The sequence below is a fragment of the Halichoerus grypus genome, chromosome 4 (assembly GCF_964656455.1).
Source record: "Halichoerus grypus chromosome 4, mHalGry1.hap1.1, whole genome shotgun sequence".
In the NCBI taxonomy this organism is placed as follows: domain Eukaryota; kingdom Metazoa; phylum Chordata; class Mammalia; order Carnivora; family Phocidae; genus Halichoerus; species Halichoerus grypus.
The window spans coordinates 139,793,980-139,811,180 of NC_135715.1; the positions used below are offsets into that span (position 1 = coordinate 139,793,980).

The 17,201-nt window shown below is 38.5% G+C and overlaps 1 protein-coding gene across 1 annotated transcript in view; it reads right to left on the minus strand.

The window, feature by feature from the left end:
• The window catches only part of PDE11A (phosphodiesterase 11A), a 390,891-nt gene that overhangs the window by 132,061 nt on the left and 241,629 nt on the right, over positions 1-17,201 (minus strand). Inside the window, exon 10 of the mRNA XM_036099160.2 lies at positions 1,159-1,209. Within this exon, the coding sequence (XP_035955053.2) occupies positions 1,159-1,209 (51 nt within the window). The remainder of the gene's footprint in view (positions 1-1,158; positions 1,210-17,201) is intronic.

Genomic DNA, 17,201 nt, shown 5'->3' on the forward strand with positions numbered 1-17,201 from the left:
GTTTCCTTTCTTTATTAGTGTGACTCAACTCTAATGATCCAATTTAGGGATCAGCTCTCTGTGCCATTGTTCCTGGGAAGATGAATGCATCTGCGTGTAAATGAAACTCTTAGAAGAGTAGCCATCACCAAGGGTTATTACATACAGATATCACAGTACAAAACACTGTCTTTCTTACGGTTGTGGTGGCTAACCTGATAATTCTGGACTTCCACGAAAACTTTAAAAGGCAGAGACCAAAGCTTGCAAAGGGGAGGGAAATCAGGCCTACCAACACTCTCATATTTTGACTATGACTGGTTAGAAGTGCAGGGGACGGAACAAGAATTCTGGGCTGCCTTTAAGAGAATGGTGGTGACTGAGGTGAAAAAGAATATCTAGGGCACCTGGCTGAGTCAGTTGGTGGAACATGTGACTCTTGATCTTGGGGTTGTGAGTTCGAGTCCCATGTTGCGTGTAGAGATTACTTAAAAATACAATCTTAAAAAAAAGATAAAGAATATCTAAGCCTCATTCACAGACTTATCGTATATTGGAGCTGGAAGAAGGTCCCACTGAACAGCAGTGAACACCGTGGTTAGGAGCTCCAGTTCCGGGGCCAGATTGACTGGCTTACCCCTTACAATCATTTGACCTTGGCTGTCTACTTAACATCTCCATGCCTCAACTGACTCCTCTGTAAAACAGTATGTTCTTCACAGGATTATGAAACTCAAATGAATTATATAGGTAAAATGCTTTGTATTGTGGTCCATAGTAAGCATATGGCAAATGTTAGTTATTATTGTCCTAATCTCTTCCTTATTTTTACAGATGAAAATATTTAAGTGAACAGAAAGTTGGAGGAAAAATAAATGCCAAAGCCAGGTGTCCCGATTCTCACAATATTACACAGATTTTTTCTCTAATACCCCACATATTTAACAAATGGAAAGAAATAAATAATGAATCATTTAAATGATCATGAAGGGGATACTTAGTTTATATATAAGTCCCTTTTCCCCTCTAAGACTGAAATATTCAAACACACCTTTGCCCAGTTCTTTTCCCTAATACCTAGTGGACCAGACTGATTCTACAGAGGCAAGTGACAACGGGTCAGAATGCCATGTGAAGATTAACATTCAGTACTAGCAAGGGCACCCTTTGCTTCCTTACCTTAAACTTGTCAACTTCCGCTTTTGAACATGTTGCATGGTATGACAGCACCTGATTCAGAAGAAAAGGGAAAAAAAAAACCCTTTAATAACTAGACATGAGTGTTTTCTGAAATTCTCCTGGCTTATAAATAAATGCAGTTCATTATGTCACCTTGAAAATAGTGGATTTTTTTTAATTGAAGTATAATTGACATACAATATCCTATTAATTTCTGGTATACATCATAGTGATCTGATACTTTTATGCATTACAAAATGATGCCCATGATAAGTCTAGTTACCATCTGTCACCATACATTTATTACAATATTATTGACTGTATTTTTGTATTTTGTATTTTGTATTTTTGTATTTTTTATGCTTCTAACCGGAAGTTTGTATCTCTTAATCCCCTTCACCGATTTCATCTGCCCCCCTACCCAACCCTTCCCCTTTCTGGTGACCAAAAGTTTATTTCTTGTTTCAATGAGTCTGTTTCTGTTTTGTTTCATTTGTTCTTTTGTTTTGTTTTTAGATTCCACATATCAGATGTATGATTTGCAGATCTCTTCTTCCATTAAGGAGGTGGCCTTTTGGTTTTGTTGATGGTTTCCTTTGCTGTACAGAAGCTCTCCAGCTTGATGTAGTCCCATTTGTTTATTTTAGCTTTTGTTGCCCTTGCCTGAGGAGACTGGTCCAAAAAATTTTTTTTGCTAAGACTGATGTCGAAGAGCTTACTGCCTATGTTTTCTTTTAGGAGTTTTATGGCTTCAAGTCTGACATTCAGATCTTTAATCCAATTTGAATTTATTTTTGTATATAGTGTAACAGTGGTCTAGTTTCACTCTTTTGTGTGTAGCTTGTCCAGTTTTCCCAACACCATTTATTGAAGAGACTGTCTTTTCAACAGGGGATTTTAATGTACATGAAATTTCCAATAACTGTGACACAGATTGTTATCTGTGCAAGTGCAATGGAATCTATTATAATGCTGAATGGAACTGCAGCCCACATTAAAGGCTAAGTATTGATGCTTGGAGGAGCAAGATGGCGGAGGAGTAGGAGACCTAAATTTCCTGTGGTCCCAGGAATTCAGCTAGATAGGTATCAAACCATTCTGAACACCTACAAACTCAACAGAAGATCGAAGAAAAGAATAGCAGCAACTCTCTGAACAGAAAAGCGACCACTTTCTGGAAGGTAGGACGTGCGGAGAAGTGAATCCGAGGTGCTATTCGGGAAGATAGACGGCGGGGGAAGGGAGCCTCCGTCAGCCGCTAGGCACAAGTGATAGAGCAGTGGAGCACAAAATCAGAACTTTGAGAAGTCCACTCTGCTGAGGGATATTGCTCCAGTGGCTAAGCGGGGGGGTGGAACTCTTGCTGGGACAGTGTGGTCTCAGGACCGTCAGGGTCACAGAAAGACCGGGGGTGCCTGAGTGCGGCACAGCTCCCAGGCATCAGAGCAGGGAAGCCGGCTGCAGAGACGGAGCCGAGGAGTGGGCTCTCAGCTCGGGGTTGCCATAAACCGTGATCCGCAGCACAGTTGGGCCACTGCTCTTCCAGCAGGGACCCAAAAAGTGGCAGATCCGGGGAGACTCCCCTTCCTCCACTGGGAGGAATCTGCTGGGTTTGGAGACTCCACACGGGGTCGGGTGCCAGAGATAGAAACACTCGGTCACAGGCCAGGTGAGCATGGAGTGCGGCCGGAGACCGGGAAGACAGGAGTGACTGACTGCTTTTCTCTGGGGGCGCACTGAGGAGTGGGGCCCTGAGTTCTCGGCTCCTCCGGGGTGGAGATTGGGAGGCCACCATTTTCGCTCCCGTCCTCCAAAGCTATACGGAAAGCTTGCAGGGAACAAAAGCTCCTGAGAGCAAACCTGAGCAGATTACTTAGCCCAACCTGGCAAGGGCAGGGCAATTCTGCCTCCAGCAAAGACATTTGGGAACCACAGCAACAGGCCCCTTCCCCAGAAGATCAGCAAGAACAGCCAGCCAAGGCCAAGTTTACCGATCAATGAGAACGGCTGAACTCCAGTGCTAGGGGAATACTGCACATAGAATTCATGGCTTTTTCCCCATGATTCTTTAGTCTTTCAAAGTTAATTATTTCAATTTTCTTTTTTTTCTTTTTCTATTTTTTTTTTGAATTTTTCTTTTTCCCTTTTTCAGCCAACATCTTATCAATCCCTTTTTAAAAAATCTTTTTTATTTTTCATTTTTAGAGTCATATTCTATCCCTTCATTGTAGCTAGCCTTATTTTTGGTATATATATGAGTTGTTCTCTCTTTAAAATTTTGGGATACAGTTTCTTCTAATAGACCAAAATATACCCTAAATCTCTAAGTGTATGACTTTGTTCTAGCCTCCTGCCTGATCACATTCTCTCTGCCCCCCCCTTTTTAAGTTTCCCTTCTTTCTTTTTTCAAACAACTTCGTATCAATTCCTTTTATAAAATCTTTTATAATTTTCATCTTTACAGTCATATTCCATCCCTTCATCTTATTTACCCTTATTTTTGTACATATATGTTTTTCTTTCTTTAAAATTTTGGGAGGCAGTTTCTTCTAACAGACCAAAATACACCCAAAATCTAGTGTGTGGCACTGATCTATGCACCAGCCTGATTAAATTTGATCATATTCTTTTTTTTTTTCTTTCTTTCCCTTTCTTTTCCCCCCGTGATTTGTTTAGTGTATATTTTTCTGGGGTCGTTGTTACCCTGTTAGCATTTTGTTCTCTCATTCATCTACTCTCCTCTGGACAAAATAACAAGATGGAAAAACTCACCTCAAAAAAAAGAACAAGAGGCAGTACTGACTGCCAGGGACCTAATCAATACGGACATTAGTAAGATGTCGGAACTAGAGTTCAGAATGACGATTATAAAGATACTAGCTGGGCTTGAAAAAAGCATGGAAGATACTAGAGAAACCCTTTCTGGAGAAATGAACTAAAATCTAACCAAGTCAAAACGAAAAGGGCTATTACTGAGGTACAATCAAAAATGGAGGCTCTAACTGCTAGGATAAATGAGGCAGAAGAGAGAATTAGTGATATAGAAGACGAAATGATGGAGAATAAAGAGGGCAGAATTTGAGAGATAAGTGATACCATAAGATGAAACAATATTAGAATAATTGGGATCCCAGAAGAAGAAGAAGGAGAGAGAGGGGCAGAAGGTAAATTGGAGCAAATTATAGCAGAGAACTTCCCTAATTTGGGGAAGGAAACAGGCATCAAAATCCAAGAGGCACAGAGAACCCCCCTCAAAATCAATAAAAATAGGTCAACACCCCGACATCTAATAGTAAAACTTACAAGTCTCAGAGACAAAGAGAAAATCCTGAAAGCAGCTTGGGACAAGAGGTCTGTAACCTACAATGGCAGAAATATTAGATTGGCAACAGACCTATCCACAGAGACCTGGCAGGCCAGAAAGGACTGGCATGATATATTGAGAGCACTAAACAAGAAAAATATGCAGCCAAGAATACTATATCCAGCCAGGCTGTCATTGAAAACTGAAGGAGAGATAAAAAGCTTCCAGGACAAATAAAAACTAAAAGAATTTGCAAACACGAAACCAGCCCTACAAGAAATATTGAAAGGGGTCCTCTAAGCAAAGAGAGAGCCTAAAAGTAACATAGTCCAGAAAGGAACAGAGACAATATACAATAACAGCCACCTTACAGGCAATACAATGGCACTAACTTCATATCTTTCAATATTTACCCTGAATGTAAATGGGCTAAATGCTCCAATCAAAAGACACAGGGTATCAGATTGGATAAAAAAACAAGACCCATCAATATGCTGTCTGCAAGAGACTCATTTTAGACCCAAAGACACCTCCAAATTGAAAGTGAGGGGGTGGAAAACCATTTACCATGCTAATGGACATCAAAAGAAAACTGGGGTGGCAATCCTTATATCAGACAAATTAGATTTTAAACCAAAGACTATAATAAGAGATGAGGAAGGGCACTATATCATACTTAAAGGGTCTATCCAACAAGAAGATTTAACAATTGTAAATATCTATGCCCCTAACATGGGAGCAGCCAATTATATAAGCCAATTAATAACAAAAGCAAAGAAACACATCGACAACAGTACAATAACAGTAGGGGACTTTAACATCCCCCTCACTGAAATGAACAGATCATCTGAGCAAAAGATCAACAAGGAAATAAAGACTTTAAATGACACACTGGACCAAATGGACTTCACAGATATATTCAGAGTATTCCATCCCAAAGCAACAGAATACACATTCTTCTCTAGTGCCCATGGAACATTCTCCTGAATATATCACATCCTAGGTCACAAATCAGGTCTCAACTGGTACCAAAAGATTGGGATCATTCCCTGCATATTTTTGAACCACAATGCTTTGAAACTAGAACTCAGTCACAAGAGGAAAGTTGGAAAGAACTCAAATACATGGAGGCTAAAGAGCATCCTACTAAAGAATGAATGAGTCAACCAGGAAATTAAAGAAGAATTTAAAAAATTCATGGAAACAAATGAAAATGAAAACACAACTGTTCAAAATCTTTGGGATGCAGCACAGGCAGTCCTAAGAGGAAAGTATATAGCAATACAAGCCTTTCTCAAGAAACAAGAAAGGTCTCAAATACACAACCTAACCCTACACCTGAAGGAGCTGGAGAGAGAACAGCAAATAAAAATAAAAACCCAGCAGGAGAAGAAAAATAGTAAAGATCAGGACAGAAATCAATGAAATAGAAACGAAAAGAACAGTAGAACAGATCAATGAAACTAGGAGCCGGTTCTTTGAAAGAATTAACAAGATTGATAAACCCCTGGCCAGACTTATCAAAAAGAAAAGAGGAATGACCTAAATAAATAAAATCATGAATGAAAGAGGAGACATCACAACCAACACCAAAGAAATACAAACAATTATAAGAACATATTATGAGCAACTATATGCCAGCAAATTAGATAATCTGGAAGAAATGGATGAATTCCTAGAGATGTATAAACTACCAAAACTGAATCAGGAAGAAATAGAAAACCTGAACAGACCCATAGCCACTAAGGAAATTGAAGCAGTAATCAAAAATTTCCCAACAAACAAGAGCCCAGGGCCAGATGGCTTCCCAGGGGAATTCTACCAAACATTTAAAGAAGAATTAATACCTATTCTTCTGAAACTGTTCCAAAAAATAGAAAAGTAAGGAAAACTTCCAAACTCATTTTATGAGGCCAGCAATACCTTGATCCCCAAATCAGACAAAGACCCCATCAAAAAGGAGAATTACAGACCAATATCCTTGATGAACATGGATGCAAAAATTCTCACCAAAATACTAGCCAGTAGGATCCAACAGTACGTTAAAAGGATTATTCACCACGACCAAGTGGGATTTATTCCTAGGCTGCAAGGTTGGTTCAACATCCACAAATAAATCAGTGTGATACAATACATTAATAAAAGAAAGAACAAGAACCATATGATCCTCTCAATAGATGCAGAAAACGCATTTGACAAAGTACAGCATCCTTTCTTGATTAAAACTCTTCAGAGTGTAGGGATAGAGGATACATACCTCAATATCATAAAAGCCATCTATGAAAAACCCACAGCGAATATCATTCTCAATGGGGAAAAACTGAGAGCTTTCTCCCTAAGGTCAGGAACACAGCAGGGATGTCCACTATCACCACTGCTATTCAACATAGTACTAGAAGTCCTAGCCACAGCAATCAGACGACAAAAAGAAATAAAAGGCATCCGAATTGGCAAAGAAGAAATCAAACTCTCACTCTCTGCAGATGATATGATACTTTATGTGGAAAACCCAAAAGACTCCACCCCAAAACTGCTAGAACTCATACAGGAATTTAGTAAAGTGGCAGGATATAAAATCAATCCACAGAAATCAGTGGCATTTCTATACACTAGCAACAAGACAGAAGAAAGAGAAATTAAGGAGTCGATCCCATTTGCAATTGCACCAAAAACCATAAGATACCTAGGAATAAATCTAACCAAAGAGGCAAAGAATCTGTACTCAGAAAACTATAAAATACTCATGAAAGAAATTGAGGAAGACACAAAGAAATGTAAAAACGTTCCATGTTCATGGATTGGAAGAACAAATATTGTGAAGATGTCAATGCTACCTAGAGCAATCTACACATTCAATGCAATCCCCATCAAAATACCATCCACTTTTTTCAAAGAAATGGAACAAATAATCCTAAAATTTGTATGGAAACAGAAAAGACTCCGAATAGCCAGAAGAATGTTGAAAAAGAAAAACAAAGCTGGGGGCATCACATTGCCCGATTTCAAGCTCTATTACAAAGCTGTAATCATCAAGACAGTATGGTACTGGCACAAAAACAGACACATAGATCAATGGAACAGAATAGAGAGCCCAGAAATGGACCCTCAACTCTATGGTCAACTAATCTTCGACAAAGCAGGAAAGAATGTCCAATGGGAAAAAGACAGTCTCTTCAACAAATGGTGTTGAGAAAACTGGACAGCCACATGCAGAAGAACGAAACTGGACCATTTCCTTACACCACACACAAAAATAGACTCAAAATGGATGAAAGACTTAAATATGAGACAGGAGTCCATCAAAATCCTAGAGGAGAACACAGGCAGCAACCTCTTCGACCTCACCTGCAGCAACTTCTTCCTAGAAACATCGCCAAAGACAAGGGAAGCAAGGGCAAAAATGAACTATTGGGACTTCATCAAGATAAAAAGCTTTTTGCACAGCAAAGGAAACAGTTGACAAAACCAAAAGACAACTGACAGAATGGGAGAGGATATTTGCAAATGACATATCAGATAAAGGGCTAGTACCTAAAATCTATAAAGAACTTACAAACTCAACACCTGAAGAACAAATAATCCAATCAAGAAATGGGCAGAAGACATGAACAGACACTTTTCCAAAGAAGACATCCAAATGGCCAACAGACACATGAAAAAGTGCTCAACATTGCTCGGCATCAGGGAAATCCAAATCAAAACCTCGGTGAGATACCACCTCACACCAGTCAGAATGGCTAAAATTAACAAGTCAGGAAACGACAGATGTTGGCAAGGATGGGGAGAAAGGGGAACCTTCCTACACTGTTGGTGGGAATGCAAGCTGGTGCAGCCACTCTGGAAAACAGTATGGAGGTTCCTCAAAAAGTTGAAAATAGAGCTACCGTATGACCCAGCAATTGCACTACTGGGTATTTACCCCAAAGATACAAATGTAGTGATCTGAAGGGGTATGTGTACCCTAATGTTTATAGCAGCAATGTCCACAATAGCCAAACTATGGGAAGAGCCAAGATGTCCATTGACAGATGAAAGGATAAAGAAGATGTGGTATATATATACAATGGAATAAATGCAGCCATCAAAAAACCCCAAAATCTTGCCATTTGCAATGACGTGGATGGAACTAGAGGGTATTATGCTAAGTGAAATAAGTCAATCAGAGAAAGACATGTACCATATGACCTCACTGATACGAGGAATTCTTAATCTCAGGAAACAAACTGAGGGTTGCTGGAGTGGTGGGGCGTGGGAGGGATGGGGTGGCTGGGTGATAGACATTGGGGAGCATATGTGCTATGGTGAGTGCTGTGAATTGTGTAAGACTGATGAATCACAGACCTGTACCCCTGAAACAATAATACATTATATGTTTAAAAAAAAAAAAAAGAAGATAGTAGGAAGGGAAAAATGAAGGGGGGGAATCAGAGGGGGAGAAGAACCATGAGAGACTATGGACTCTGAAAAACAAACTGAGGGTTCTAGAGGGGAGGGGGTGGTGGGATGAGTTAGCCTGGTGATGGGTATTAAAGAGGGTATGTATTGAATGGAGCACTGGGTGTTACACGCAAACAAATAATCATGGAACACTACATCAAAAACTAATGATGTAATGTATGGTGATTAACATAATAAAATAAAATTAAAAAAAATAAAGGCTAAGTATTTTATACCAGGATGTTTCTATAGGTAGTTATTTTATCAAAGGGACATGATGTGACTCAAGACCCAGTTACCAAAGGACATGAATACTTGTCCTGTGAAATGCTGTGGAACATAAATAAATAAAAACTTGTGGGTGGTCTGTGTGTGTGTGCATGTGTGTGAACTTGGCCGACACTATAGACAGCTGACTCAACTTCCATTTCTGGTCTATTCTCACTTGCTTGCTTTTATTGTATAGGAAAGATTATACTGATATGCGCAACCATCTGTGATGTTTTTTGTAAGAGGATTACATTTCTCTGTCCTACTGCTAGACTTAGTGTATGACTAGCTTTAGCCAATGCCATGGGGGGGAAGTGACAGATACCGTTTTTGAGCAGTCTTCAAGAGCCATCACATGGTTCTGCCATCGCCTGCTCCCTTCCACGGTGGGAAGTGTGTAGCCCCCAGAAGGGGTCCCAAAATGAAGAGCACAGCCCCAGCTAAGCCACAGCTGATGGTGTGTCACGTGAGCATGAGATCAAGCTCTGTGGTTTATCACCACGTTGTAATTTACTGATTCAGAGGCTTAAAAGTCAAAACTCGAATTCACAATCTCCCTGCAGCTAGGGGTAATCATGTGGAGTGGGTATGTGATGCTCCTCTGGTCAATGACATACAAGTGGGAAGGCTGGGGCTGCCTCTTTGCTTTTTCTTCTCTGAAAAACAGCTGTAAGGCTTGGGGGTGCAGCAACATCTGGTGTCTGTGAGGTGACAACTATGAGTGTGAATGACCGCTTGTGATGGGTAGTAGAACAGAATGGGAAAGAGAAATGAGTTTGGCCCTGGACTGCCCTGCCTCAGACTTTTTGTTATGGAAGACAAATAAACACACATTCGCTTAAGTCAGTATTGGTATGTTACAAGGCATACACATACACACACACACACACACACACACACACACACACACACATAATTTATACATGTTATATGTTTTATGCTACCAATCCCATTCTTTTTTTAAAAAAAGATTTTAATTAGTTATTTGAGAGAGAGAGAGCGATATCACAAGCAGGGGGGAGGGGTAGAGGGAGAAGCAGACTCCCCGCTGAGCAGGGAGCCCAATGTTGGACTTGATCACAGGACCCTGGGGTCATGACCTGAGCCCAAGGCAGACGCTTAACCGATTGAGCCACCCAGGCTCCCCACTACCAATCCCATTCTTAATCGACACAGATTTCAAACAAATAAGTCTAGGAAATGCTAACTCCCTCTTCAACTACCAATCTTAGAGAACTGCATTGCACATTTGGTTCTGAAAAGTAGACTAACAACGTTTTATTTTGTTAAATGCAGCATTTCCCAAATCTGATTAGCCACAGAATTCCCTTTTCGGTGATATATTAATCTAGTGACATTCTAACCTAATAACCTATTGCCCAAAAGCTTTGAGAAATGCTGATGGGAAGTGTGCACCACCCATGGGACAGCAGAGGGGCCCCACTGGGACAGTGTCATGGGTGGAGAACACAGCCTCTGGGGCCAGGTCACCAGGGCTCCACCACTTCCCAGCTACGGGAGTTTGGACAAGTGGCTCTTTGTTACGTGGTTTAATATTAACACTAAACAGGCATCTCCTGCTGAACATCAGTAATCTATTCTTAAAAATCAGGTTCGACCTGAAAACACCCACAGGGATCCTGTTTTCCATTATTTTTAATTGAAAAAAATTATAATGCATGATAAAACCTACAAGCACTTTCTAAAACTTAATGAAAACACAGTAAAATTAATATGTATGTATGAAACAAAAAATGTTAGGTTATAAATTGCTTCAAGTGTTTATTTTCTGATAATAACCGAAAGTCTTAATAAAACATTGCTTTATATTCAGTAGTATCTTCTCTCCCATTGTAAGCACTTTGATCACTCGCTTCTTTTCCCATAATTTTCTCAACACTTTTTCATCTTTGGGAGGGGACTCATTGTCAGATACTATGAAGCAAAAACAAGAGCTAAATGTTAGCAGTTTGGCGGTGATACATCAGGATGAGTTGCCTTTCTCAGCAGCAGGGACAACTGAGATGCACGGCCTCATTGTTAAATTCTGTGTGGTTCTCAACATGTCTACACGTGATTTGTAAGTTCTTAAGACCAAGTCTATCTGGAATGTAAATCAAAATTTTCCCCACACCTCATTTTGTTTTAAAAAAAAGTATACAGAGTTTTGGGGACATAAATATATTTTTTCCCAATATAAACAAAGGCACAAAAATGTTGTATTGAGAAAGAAATATGTTCTATGAGGTTTGGTTATTAAAAACCAAGATACTTTCGGCTGAGGAAATTCTGTGGTGTGGTCCTGTATCTCACACAGTTCTTGGGAAGGTTAAATGGAATAATATGTGTCAAACACTTGGCACACAAATAATCAACTTACAGCTCTTATATTAATATTCAATTATATTTCTATCATATAAATATTTGGCAGAGTATTGCATCATCTTATTATTATCTTCATTGGCTCATAAGTATTTACAGGTATTTTCAGTGCAAAAATAACTGAATAGATTTTGTTCTTTTGGTTCAGTTTTACTATGGTAACTTTAATTTGGATGTCATTTTTAAAAATTTTATTCTATTATGTTATGTTAGTCATTTTATTAAAATTTCTTACAACTTATAAGTCTCTCTTTGCAGATTTAATCTTCAAAATTTGTCTTTACTTTAAAAAATAAAATTCCACAAAAATTCAAGCTGAAATTCAAAATCTCTGCCACCAGGTGGTGCTTAGCCAGGCTTTTGGTATTTAAGGCATACCACCCACTTGCCTTGTTTAAATCAAATTTTCCCACATCCTTTATTATTATTAAAAAAAAAAAAAAAGGAGCCATTAACTCCACTTAATTGAAACTATTTGAATCAGTGAAGCAGACAGTTATTGCAGATCAAGACTTTTTGTCCACTTCACACCACTTACCACAGTTGGAGTAATTAGTTAGCCTGTTCATCACCTGCCTCCCCCACTATATTGTAAGCACTCTGAAGGATCAGATCTGGTTTGGGTACCCAGTGGGTAACCTGTCCCTAGGAGTGTGCCTGATACTTAGTTGGTACTCAGTAAATATTTGGTGAATCAAGGAATAAAAAAATAAGATGACCTTAAAAGATTCTCTCCATTTCCCATAATGCTTCATTGCTTATATTATGAGTGGCCTTAATTGCTATCTTTTCCTCAGTGAAATCATAATATGTCGTAGAGCATAAACTGAGCCATGTAAAAGGTTGCCAGATTTAGCAAATAAAAATACAGGATACCCAGTTAAATTTGAATTGCAGATCAACAATCAATATTTGCAAAATTGGGGATGAACTGATACTAAATAAATATTTAGTATATAATAAATTTGTTATAATAAATAACAAATAAAATATTATTTGTTGTTGATCTGCAATTCAAATTTAACTGGGTGTCTTGTGTTTTTACCTAGAAACCCTACTTCTACTCTCTGCAAATTAAAAAGGCTAGAAACAAATATGGGAAACTCTAAGCCACATCCCAAAATATTCACGTTCTTCCCCCACCTCACAACATCTCCCAGTGACTTTTTTTACCAGTATTTTATTTGGCAAACCTATCAAATGCCTGGAGTCTAGAATATTTTTAGCAATGCCAAATAACCTCATTAATCTAAGACCTTGTGACAAATCTATGGAGGGATGCCATCGAGGGAAATAAAACAAAAGTAATTCCTGATTACTTTTAGCATAGCAAATATTCAAAAGAGAATCATATATATATATAACCGTATAGCACAACTAATGACTAAAGACTAAAGATCAGGCAAATTTCTATAGTTGAGAATAAAACTTAAAGAATAATATATATATATATATATCTCCACATTGACATGGCCTGGAGATTTTTCTTTTCTTTTTTTTAAATTGATTATTGAAGTATAATTGACATACAATGTTATATTAGTTTCAGGTGTGCAACATATTGATTCAACAATTCTACACATTACTCAAAGCTCACCATAATAAGTATAGTTACCATACAATGTTATTACAATATTATTGACTATGTTCCTTATACTGTACTTTTCATCTCTGTGACTTTTTTATTTTATAACTGGACGTTTGCATCTCTGAATCCCATTCACCTATTTTGTCCATCCCCCCACTTCCTTCCTTCTGGCAACCACCAGTTTGTTCTCAATATTTAAGAAAGTGTTTGGTTTTTTGTTCATTTGTTTTTTGTTTTTTTTTTATATTCCACATATAAGTGAAATCATATGGTATTTGTCTTTCTCTGTCTGGCTTCTTTCATTTAGCACAATACCCTTGAGTTCCATCCATGTTGTTGCAAATGAAGAATTATATATATTTTTAAAGATGTATTTATTTATTTTAGAGAGAGAGAGCACGACCGGAGTGGGAGGGGCAGAGGGAGAGGGAAAGAGAATCTGACGCAGACTCTGCACTAAGCTCATAGCCAGAGGTGGGGCTGGCTCTCAACCTGAGCAGAAACCAAGAGTTGGCCACTTAACCAACTGGGCCACACAGGCACCCCAAGAATTGTATTTTTTTAATTACTATTGTCAGACCCTCTTGGATAAATGAACACTTCCTCCATGGTTCCAGACTCTATTAATTTTATAAGAATTCCATCAACTGTATAGTTCATATCAAAAATCTAGTTATCCATTTTTAAGTAATAATATCTTTGAGTAAAAATGCTTTACTATGAATGCATTGTAATAGTTTTAAGAAAGAAGCATTTGCATATCTTAATTATATAAATATTTTCTCTGTGAGGAACATTGTTAGGTTATGAGTTTAGCCATAACATACATACTCGTCAATTTTTTTGACAGCTAAATAAAATTTGTATAAAGCTTATGTACAAAAGTAAACACCTGATCCACAGAACACTTGACAAATATTAAACTTTCACAAGAAAATTTCTATCCCAGATAGCTTTATCTTTTGTATCTATATTAAATTAGAAAAATTTTAAAGTAAAAAGTAGTGACTCAGTTTTGTTGGTGAACTCTAACTTGAGAAATCTTAATAGTTCCAAAAATGTTACTATTTGCAAAACCCTACCAACTTCAATTAACTTTTGGATTGAACTTGCTCCTAGCAAAACAAAAAAAAAGGCACAAAAAGCGAGATAAAGCAATCATCAGACCCATGAACGAGAGTGTAAAGAACTCATGTTTTTGTGTCGAGCTTCTTCAGTGGGAAAACACAATTAACCACCTTTCAAAAGAAAAACAATGAGCCGAGCTATGAAACACGACCGCGGTACCAAGCCTTGCCCTCTGCCTCACGCGGTTCAAGACCAGAGCCAATGCCCGCCTTGAATTCCCAGGAACTGCCCCCGAGTAGCTGACAGCAAATCTCTCACATCAGGAGTTTTGAATGTTAATTTTAATTAATAATCAGGATGAACTGATACTAAATAAATATTTAGTATATAATAAATTTGTTATAATAAATAACAAATAAAATCTGGGCGGTCATTTGCTTCTAAAATGAGAAATGGACCATTACAGATACTGGCTGAGAGGAGCACAAATGTAAAGAACTACTTAACACGGGGGAGGAAGACAGCTCTCGCTGAGACCGCAGACGCTGGGCTGTCTCGGGCAGAAAGGGACCGCATAAATATTTACTGAAATGTTTATGACTCTGGTGGCAAAAGTGGCACTTGGTGGCACTTAGAAACTAAACATATCAGTTAAGTTAAACTGATCCAAAGTAAAGTCCCAAATAATTTATTTTGATGAGCTCCAAAGAAATAAAGAAGTTTTGCTAGCAGCCGCAGGTCTCCAGCCAAGGATGATGATGACCCACAAGGAACAGAAAGCCAATTTACTTGGAATGACCTAACAGAAGTGCTATGAGTATGGAGAACCATACTCCAGGATTTCTTAACAACAGGATGACAAGCCTCATAGATACTTCCACTGAATGAATGCGTAGAAACAAAGAGATCATCAGTTTCTACTGTCAAGTATTTGAGAAACTACCTGCTTTTTAATGGAATGGAACGTTCACAAAGGGACTTCACAAACCTGCGCCTGCTATGTGATCTGTTATCACGACCTTCAGAATGTATCTGTCATAAAAAAAAAAATATTTTTTAAAGATTTATTTATTTGAGGGAGAGAGCACAGAGGGAGAGAGAGACAAGTGGACTCCCTGCTGAGTGGGGAGGGCTCCATCCCAGGACCCTGAGATCATGACCTGAGCCAAAAATCCAGAGTCAGACGCTCAACTGACTGAGCCACCCAGGCACCCCTGTCATAAAAAAAAATATTAAAAAAAATCTAAAACAGACTCGACCTTTTTGAATTTAAAGTAGAATGAAAATACCTGCTGGACCTGGGGTAATAAATAAAATAATCAATTGTCGGCCTGACTTTAAGATCAGCTTCTTTTTAACTACTACATGCAGGAAAGAAGGGCCACATCTGTAGTTCATATCAACACATATTTATGTCTATCACCATGGTTTACTATGCGTAAGCCCTGGTGATAGACATTTTGGGCTTCCTTTCCCCATCCTGCCAAATAAATTTTACTTGGGGCCTCAATTTCATTGGCCTGCTGGGAGTTCTATGAACCACTGTGCTGAAAATGGTTGTTGAGGCTTAACAGAGGTGCTCAGTGGGAAGGTTTGCTGAGCCTGATCACTGATGTCTTCAGTACATTAGGCGGGAAGAGCGGTGGCATTTGCGCTACGAATGTGCAATCACTGAAAACATCAGCATATAAGCAATGAGCCTCTGGATCTAACTCATTCAGTCCAAGGCTCTCTTGATGAAAGAGCTGCAAAGATACGTTTTGAGAAAATCATAGATGTCTAAATTTAAATGATTAGGTTTGTACCTAAAACATGGGTGTAATTTTGATTGTCAATTTCATTTTGCATTAGGTATAATTTGTACTAACAATAAGCCTGGTAGCTCTGTAGCCAGCTGCTGGCCCTCTGGAATAAAAGAAATAGTGACCTTCTCATGTAAGAGGCTAAAAGATCTCCACTTGACCAGTAGGACAAATTAGCATGGCGTATAAGAAACTGTGGTTACAAGAAAGGATATATCAAGTTCCTACTGGGTCCATCTTAGTGGGCGTTTAAAAGAATCATCTTAGTTTTGAAATAACAAGCCTCCTGTTTTATATAGAAACAGAAAGAATATAAAAGCGTCTACCAAATTGTGTTCAGTGGGATGCGAGTAGAAGTTTTTCAAAGAGCTTGGTGTTCTGAAATCTACTTTGATATGATGTCCCCATATTAGAAGTTTAGGCTTTTAGGTCAGAGTGAGACCTGCTCATCTTGGCTGGATTCTCTATTAATTAATCTTGACAGAACAGACATGTCATTTTTGCATTTGTTTCATTCAGAGGTGTGGAGTCAACATCTCCATTGGTTTGAGAGAGCCCTCAACTTAGGATGAGGTGTGCATTCATCATTTATTCACCCAAAACAAAGGCTTAATCTGATTATTCGATGTCATTACCAAATTAAAATGTTAATATTGGTAACAACACTCCAAATTTCAACCTAATCTTGAAAAGCAAGCCTTTAAAATACTTTCATAATTATAAATAGTACCCATTAGCTAGGATATGACAACACTGACATTCATTTGGTAGCTACCCAAACTATCTTTCACCCTTTCTATAAGTTGATAAAGACTGGTACAGGTACACTTGCCGGAGGATAACATATTTTGTATTACATAAATCCTGAAACTTAACAGGTACTCTGCAACTACATGCAAATTATTATCTACAGAGATTAAGAAGACCACACATCCTTTGCTACTCTTCCCATGAGAGGTGGAGTCTATGTCCTTTCCTCTTGACTCCAGGTAGGGTTTGTGACTACTTCACTAATAATATAACGTATAATAGTGATGCTGTGCTAGTTGTACTGGGCCCAGGCTTTAAGTGACTGGAAGCTTCTATTGCCTAGCCCATGAAACATTCTCTTTTGTAGCCCTGAACCACTGTGTATAAGGTCTGTTTACCCTGGGAGAAGCTCCAGCCACATGAAGAAGCCTGAAGGGTGAAA